General features: G+C 48.8%; 1 protein-coding gene across 1 annotated transcript in view; it reads right to left on the reverse strand.

Annotated features, from left to right (window-relative positions):
- megf8 (multiple EGF-like-domains 8) overlaps nt 1-3,148 on the reverse strand; it is a 165,183-nt gene extending 162,035 nt beyond the window's left edge. The window contains exon 1 of the mRNA XM_038813080.1: nt 3,014-3,148. Within this exon, the coding sequence (XP_038669008.1) occupies nt 3,014-3,148 (135 nt within the window). The remainder of the gene's footprint in view (nt 1-3,013) is intronic.
- Nucleotides 3,149-8,359: the final 5,211 nt, after the last annotated feature.

The raw sequence follows: 8,359 nt of genomic DNA on the forward strand, positions 1-8,359 counted from the left end.
ACTGTAGATGGGGTAAGCCTCTGGACGTGTTTACACTGTAGATGGACAGTGTCTCTGGGGGTGTTTACACTGTAGATGGACTGTACCTCGGGGGAGGGGTTTACACTGCAGATGGGGTGGCAATATTCTTGGTAGTGTAGACAAACAGAGAGATCTCGGCATCCAGGTACATAAATCCCTGAAAGTTGCCAGCCAGGTTAATAGGGCTGTTAAGAAGGCATATGGTGTGCTAGCCTTTATCAGTAGGGGGATTGAGTTTCGGAGCCACGAGGTCATGCTGCAGCTGTACAAAACTCTGGTGCGGCCGCACCTGGAGTACTGCGTGCAGTTCTGGTCACCACATTATTGGAAGGATGTGGAAGCTTTGGAAAGGGTTCAGAGGAGATTTACTAGGCAATGGTATGGAGGGAAGGTCTTACGAGCAAAGGCTCAGGGACTTGAGGAGAAGGCTGTGAGGTGACTTAATAGAGACACATAAGATAGTCAGAGGGTTAGATAGGGTGGACAGTGATGGTCTTTTTCCTCGGATGGTGATGACCAACACCAGGGGACATAGCTTTACATTGAGGGGTGGTAGGTATAGGACAGATGTCAGAGGCAGTTTCTTTACTCAGAGTGTAGTAGGGGTGTGGAATGCCCTGCCTGCAACAGTAGTAGACTCGCCAAATTTAAGGGCATTTAAATGGTCACTGGATAGACATATGGATGAAAATGGAATAGTGTAGGTCAGATAGGCTTCAGATGGTTTCACGGGTCGGCGCAACATCGAGGGCCGAAGGGCCCGTACTGCGCTGTAATGTTCTATGGACTAAGTCACTTGTGGGTGTTTACACTGTAGATGGGGTGTCTCTCTGGGAGAGTTTACAATGTAGATGGGGTGCGTCTCTGGGGGTGTTTACACTGTCGATGAGGTGTGTCTCTGGGGGTGTTTTCACTGCAGATGGACTGCGTCTCTGGGGGTGTTTACACTGTAGATGGACTGCATCTCTGAGGGTGTTTACACTGTAGATGGACTGCGTCTCTGGGGGTGTTTACACTGTAGATGGACTGCGTCTCTGGGGTGTTTACCCTGTAGATGGGGCGTGGCTCTGGGGGAGTTTACACTGTAGATGGGGTGTCTCACTGGGCGTGTTTACATTGTAGATGGGGTGTGTCTCTGGGGGTGTTTACGCTGTAGATGCAGTGCGTCTCTGGGGGTGTTTACCCTGTAGATGCGGTGAGTCTCTGGGGGTGTTTACACCGAAGATGGGGTGTCTCTCTGGGTGTGCTTACACTGGACGTGTTTACACTGTAGATGGACTGTGCCTCGGGGGGGCTGGTTACACTGTAGATGGGGTGTGTCTCTGGGAGAGTTTACACTGTAGATAAGGTGCGTCTCTGGGGATATTAACACTGTAGATGGACTGTGCCTCTGGGGAGTGGGTTTACACTGTAGATGAGGTGCGTCTCTGGGGGTGTTTACACTGCAGATGGACTGTGCCTCTGGGGGTGGTTTATACTGTAGATGGACTGCGTCTCTGGGGGTGTTTACCCTGTAGATGAGGTGTCTCTCTGGGGGAGTTTACACTGTAGATGGACTGAGCCTCTGGGGGTGTTTACACTGTAGATGGACTGTGTCTCTGGGGGTGTTTACACTGTAGATGGACTGTTTCTGGGGGTGTTTACACTGTAAATGGGGTGTGGCGCTGGGGGGGTTTACACTGTAAATGGGGTGTTTCTCTGGGGGTGTTTACACTGTAGATGGGGTGTGTCTCTGGGATTGTTTACCCTGTAGATGGGGTGTTTCTCTGGGATTGTTTACCCCAGGGGTGGGCAAACTACGGCCCACGGGCCGCATTTGGCCCGCCAAAGTCTTTATGCGGCCCACCAAGATCAAGTCATTAAAAAAATTTATTTTCTTTTTAAATTTTGTTTTTTTTTAATTTTAAGGTTAATGGGGGGGTTGTTGGGTTACTGGTATAGGGTGGATACGTTGACTTGAGTAGGGTGATCATTGCTCGGCACAATACGTGTTTCATGTGAAGTTTCTACTTTAAAATATTAATTAATAAAAATTTATTGCTTTTTTCTTTAAAAACCTTTTATTTTGGCTATTTTAAATATTAATTATTTTACTTAATATACTATGCTGCCCTTTAAAGTTGTGAATTTCTGAATGTGGCCCTTGCACGGAAAAGTTTGCCCACCCCTGGTTTACCCTGTAGATGGGGTGCGTCTCTGGGAGAGTTTACACTGTAGGTGGGGTGAGTCTCTGGGGGTGTTTACACTGTAGATGGACTGTGTGTCTGGGGCTGTTAACACTGCAGATGGACTGTGCCTCTGGGGGTGTTTACACTGTAGATGGGCTGTCTCTCTGGGGGTTTTTACACTGTAGATGGACTGTCTCTGGGGGTGTTTACACTGTAAATGGGGTGTCTCTCTGGGGGTGTTTACACTGTAGATGGACTGTGTCTCTGGGGGAGTTTACACTGTAGATGGGGCGTCTCTCTGGGGGTGTTTACACTGTAGATGGACTATGTCACGTGGGGGTGTTTACACTGTAGATGGACTGTGTCTCTGGGGGTGTTTACACTGTAGATGGACTGTGCCTCTGGGGGTGTTTACACTGTAGATGGGCTGTGTCTCTGGGGGTTTTTACACTGTCGATGGACTGTCTCTGGGGGTGTTTACACTGTAAATGGGGTGTCTCTCTGGGGGTGTTTACACTGTAGATGGACTGCATCTCTGGGGGAGTTTACACTAGATGGGGCGTCTCTGGGGGTGTTTACACTGTGGATGGACTGTGTCTCTGCTGGGGGCGGGGTTTACACTGTAGATGGACTGTGCCTCTGGGGGTGTTTAGACTGTAGATGGACTGTGCCTCTGGGGGAGTTTACACTGTAGGTGGGGTGAGTCTCTGGGGGTGTTTACACTGTAGATGGATTGTGTCTCTGGGGGTGTTTACACTGTAGATGGACTGTGTCTCTGGGGGTGTTTACACTGTAGATGGGCTGTGTCTCTGGGGGTTTTTTACACTGTAGATGAGGTGCGTCTCTGGGGCGTTTACACTGTGTACATGGGTTGCTTTGCTGGGGGTCTTTACACTTGGTAAATGGGGTGTGTCTCTGGGGGTGTTTACACTGTAGATGAGGTGCGTCTCTGGGGGCATTTACACTGTTGTCCATGGGATTTGTCGCTGGGGAGTAACACTGGGTAAATGGGGTGTGTCATTTGGGGAGTTTACACTGTAGATGGGGTGTATCCCTGGGGGAGTTTACACTGGGTACACCAGGTGTGTCTCGAGTCTACAGGTGGGAGCTATAAAATAAATGGCAGAACCATCAGGAGCACAGAGACACAGAGATCAGGACGTGCAGGTCCACAGATCATTAAAGTGGCAGCACAGGTGGAAATGGTGATAAAGAAAGCATATGGCATACTTGCCTTCATTGGATGGGGTATCGAATATAAAAGCTCGCAATTATGTTGCAGTTATATAGAACGTTGGTGGGCCACATTTGGAACACTGTGTCCAATTCTGGTCACCGCACTACCAGAAGGACTTGGAGGCTTTTGAGAGAATACATAAAAGGTTTACCAGGATGTTGCCTGGTATGGAGGGTATTAGCTATGATGAGAGATTGAATAAACTGGGATTGTTCTCCCTAGAGAGACCAAGCCTGATAGCAGTTTATAAAATAAATAGGGGTATAGATAGGGTGAACAGTTGGAGGCTTTTCCCGGGGCAGAATTGAAAATTACAAGAGGACACAAGTTCAAGGTGAGGGGGAAGAGGTTCAGTGGAGATGTGCGGGAAAAGTTTTTTTTACACAGAGGGTGGTGGTGGCCTGTAATGCACTGACAAGTGGGGTGGTTGAGGCAGATACATTAGCGACCTTTAAGACTTATCTGGATAGGCGCATCAACAGATGGGGTATAGAAGGATACAGGTGGTTGGTCTAGATAGAACCTGTGATCGGCACAGGCTTGGCGGGCTGAAGGACCTGTTCCTGTGCTGTATTGTTCTTTGTTCTTGTTCTGCACTGGGTACATGTAGCGTGTCTCGAGGGGAGTTTACACTCTGTACATGGCGTGTCTCTGGCAGAGTCTACGCTATGTACACGAGTCTGGCTCTGGGGGAGTTTACACTGTGCATATGTGGCATGTCTCTGTGGACGTTTACACTAGGTACATGGGGTATGTCTCCTGGGGCGTTTCCAAGGGGTACAACGTGGTTTCCCTTGGTGAGTTTTTACACTGTGTACATGGGGTGAGTCTCTGAAGGGGTTTACACTGTGTACATGGGGTGGGTCTCAAGTCTACATTGGGTACACGAGGTGTGTCTCTAGGGAAGTTTACACTGGGTATATGTGTTTTCTCTTGGTGAGTTTACACTGGGTCCATGGGTGTTCTTCTGAGGGAGTTTACACAATGTATATGGAAATGTCTCTGGGGGAGATTACACTGGGTACTTGGGATGTGTCTCTGTAGAGGTTTACATTGTGTATATGGGATGTCTCTCGGAGAGTGTTCACTGTGTACATGGGGAGTGTCTCTAGGGGCGTTTACATGGTATAAATTGGGTGTGTCTCTAGGGAAGTATACACGGCTACATGGGGTGTCTCTCAGGGAGTATACACTGTGTACATGGGGTGTGTCTCTGGGAGAGTATACATTGAAAATCTAGTGCGCCTCTGGCAGAATTTATACTGGGTAAATGGGGTGTGCTTCAAGGGGAGTTTACACTGTGTAGATGGGGTGATTTTCTAGCGGAGTGGAATAGAATCATAGAATTTACAGTGCTGGAGGCCATTCGGCCCATCGTGTCTGCACCAACCCTTGGAAAGAGCACCCTATTCAAGCCCACACATCCACCCCAAACCCATAACCCAGTAACGCCACCTAACCATTTGGACACTAAGAGCAAATTAGCATGGCCAATCCACCTAATCTGCACATCTTTGGACTGTGGGAGGAAACCGGAGCACCCGGAGGAAACACACTCAGACATGGGGAGAATGTGCAGACTCCGCACAGACACCCAAGCCGGGAAAGGAACCTGGGACCCTGGAGCTGTGAAGCAACTATGCTAACCACTATGCTACCGTGCTGCCCAAACACTGAAAATGGAGTGTTTCTGGGGTGCTTTACACTGGGTAAATGTGTCTCTGGGGGCTCAGAAGGGAAGGGGGGAGATTAGGAGAGCACTAGTTATAGGGGACTCAATAGAGGTACAGACAGGCAGTTCTGTGGGCACGGGCGAGACTCTCGGATCGATTGTTGCCTCCCGGGTGCCAAGGTCCATGAAGTCTCGGATCGTGTCTTCAGGATCCTTAAGAAGCCTTACAACACCAGGTTAAAGTCCAACAGGTTTGTTTCAAACACGAGCTTTCGGAGTGCAGTTCCTTCTTCAGGTGACTGGAGAAACCTCTCCAGTCACCTGAAGAAGGAGCTGCGCTCCGAAAGCTCGTGTTTAAAACAAACCTGTTGGACTTTAACCTGGTGTTGTAAGACTTCTTACTGTGCTCACCCCAGTCCAACGCCGGCATCTCCACAACAGGATCCTTATGGGAGAGGGTGAGCAGCCAGAAGTCGTGGTGCACATTGGTGCCAACGACGTAGGTAGGAAAAGGGGTGTGGATGTAATAAACGAGTTTCGGAAATTAGGCTGGAAGTTAAAACCCAGGCCAGACAGAGTTGTCATCTCTGGTTTGTTGCCGGTGCCATGTGATGGCGAGGCGAGGAATAGGGAGAGAGTGCAGTTGAACAAGTGGCTGCAGGAATGGTGTAGGAGGAAGGGCTTCAGGTATTTGGATAATTGGAGTGCATTCTGGGGAATGTGGGACCTGTACAAGTAGGAGGGGTTGCATCTGAACCAGAGGGGCAACAATATCCTGGGAGCAAAGTTTTCTAGTACTCTTTGAGAGGGTTTAAACTAATTTGGCAGGGGAATGGGAACCGGATTTGTAGTCCAGCAACTAAGGTAGGCGATGTTCAGGATGTCAAAGTGTGCAGTGAGGCAGTGGGGAAGGTAACACTGACAAAGGAGAATATCTCCTTTGCAGGCACGGAGATGGATTGAACTGTGTATACTTCAACGCAAGAAGCATCAGGAATAAGGTGGGTGAACTTAAGGCATGTATCGGTTTGAAACAAACCTGTTGGACTTTAACCTGGTGTTGTAAGACTTCTTACTGTATATGGGGTGTTTTTCTAGCGGCCCGAACACTGAAAATGGTGTGTGTTTCTGGGGGAGTATACACTGGGAACATGGCGTGTTCCTCTAGGAGAATTAGCACTGTAAATTGAGTGTGTTTCTGGCAGTGTGGGAGGGGGGGATTTGCGCTGTGTACTTGGGATGTGTCTCTGTGGGAGTTCACGTTGTGTAAATGGGGTGCCTCTCTGGGGGAGTTTACACTGTACATGGTGTGTGTCTCTGGGGTATGCAACTGGCTACATGGAGTGTCCCTCTGGTCGAGTTTACGTTGGGTACATGGGATGTGTCTCTGAGGGAGTATACACTGGTACATGGGGTGGGTTTCTGGGGGGGGGGGGGGTTACACTGTGCACATGGGGTGTGTCTCTGCGGGAGTTTACAGTGGGCACATGAAGTGTGTCTGGGGAGTATACACTGGATACATGGGATGTGTCTCTGGGGGAGTTTACATAAGAACATAAGAACTAGGAGCAGGAGTAAGTCATCAGGCCCTTCGAGCCTACTCCGCCATTCAATGAGATCATGGCTGATCTTTTGTGGACTCAGCTCCACTTTCCCGCCCGAAAACTATAACCCTTTATTCTTCAAAAAACTATCGATCTTTATCTTGAAAACATTTAATGAAGGAGCCTCAACTGCTTCACTGGGCAAGGAATTCCATAGATTCACAACCCTTTGGGTGAAGAAGTTCCTCCTCAGCTCAGTCCGAAATCTACTTCCCCTTATTTTGAGGTTATGCCCCCTAATTCTGCTTTCACCCACCAGTGGAAACAACCTGCCCGCATCTAACCTATCTATTCCCTTCACAATTTTATGTTTCTATAAAATCCCCCCGCATCCTTCTAAATTCCAACGAGTACAGGCCCAGTCTACTCAACCTCTCCTCGGAATCGATCCCCCTCAACTCTGCAATTAACCTAGTGAATCTCCTCTGCACACCCTCCAGCGCCAGTATATCCTTTCTCAGGTCAGGAGACCAAAACTGAAGACAATACTCCAGGTGTGGCCTCACTAACACCTTATACAGTTGCAGCATAACCTCCCTAGTCTTAAACTCCACCCTCTAGCAATGAAGGACAAAACTCCATTCGCCTTCTAAATCACCTGTTGCACCTGTAAACCAACTTTTTGCGACTCATGCACTAGGACACCTAGGTCTCTCTGCACAATATTTTATCATTTAGATAATAATCCCTTTTGCTGTTATTCCTACCAAAATGGATAACCTCACATTTGTCAACATCGTATTCCATCTGCCAGACCCTTGCTCATTTACTATCCCTCTGCAGACTTCCAGTATCCCCTGCATTTTTTGCTTTACCACTCATCTTAGTGGACACATGGGGTGCTGTAAACACTGAAAAAGCTGTGTGATTCTAGGAGAGTACACACTGTGCACATGGGATGAGCCTCCGGGGGGGGGGGGGGGGGGGGGGGGGGGGGGGGGATATATAGATTAACTGCGTACATGTGGTGTGTCTCCAGGGGAGAATACACAATGTATGGCCTGTTTTATACTGGGCAGATGAGGTGTGTTTTAGGGGAGTTTCCAGTGTAAAAATAGAGTGCATCTCTGGGGGACTTTACACTGTGTACATGGGGTGTCTCTGCCAGAAATAATTTGGCGTTGCCGAGTGTGAACAAGGTGCAGCGGTGGTGGGAAGGAGAAGAGTGGTTTAGGATGGAGGAGGAATCTTGTAAGGGGTCTAATTTGAGGGCTATGATGATGGCAGTGTTGCCAATGGCTCCAAGTAGGTATTCAAGGAGCCCGGTCATGCAGTCCACAGTGAAGATATAGAATCAGTTGAGGAGGCATTTTAGGGTGGAAGGGATGTCGGTGCTAACGCTGCTGTGCGCGAATCATGAGTTTGAGCCGGGGTGGGATGGATAGTGTATATAGGAGGTGGAGGGAAGTGGGGCTGGACAAGTTGAGGGATCTATATTTGGAGGAAGGGTTCGCCAGTCTGAAAGAGGTAAGGGAGAGAGTAGAGCTGCCAAGGGGGAGTGAGTTCAGGTATCTGCAGGTTAAGGCATTTTCCTCAAAAGGTCTGGAGTGGGTTGCCGGGATACACTACTGCTCCGGGATGTGGAAGGGGAGGGAAGAATTGGGGATATATATATATATATATACACACACACACAAGTGGCTGGGGGAGCAGGGAG

The sequence above is a fragment of the Scyliorhinus canicula genome, chromosome 12, assembly GCF_902713615.1.
Source record: "Scyliorhinus canicula chromosome 12, sScyCan1.1, whole genome shotgun sequence".
Lineage (NCBI taxonomy): Eukaryota > Metazoa > Chordata > Chondrichthyes > Carcharhiniformes > Scyliorhinidae > Scyliorhinus > Scyliorhinus canicula.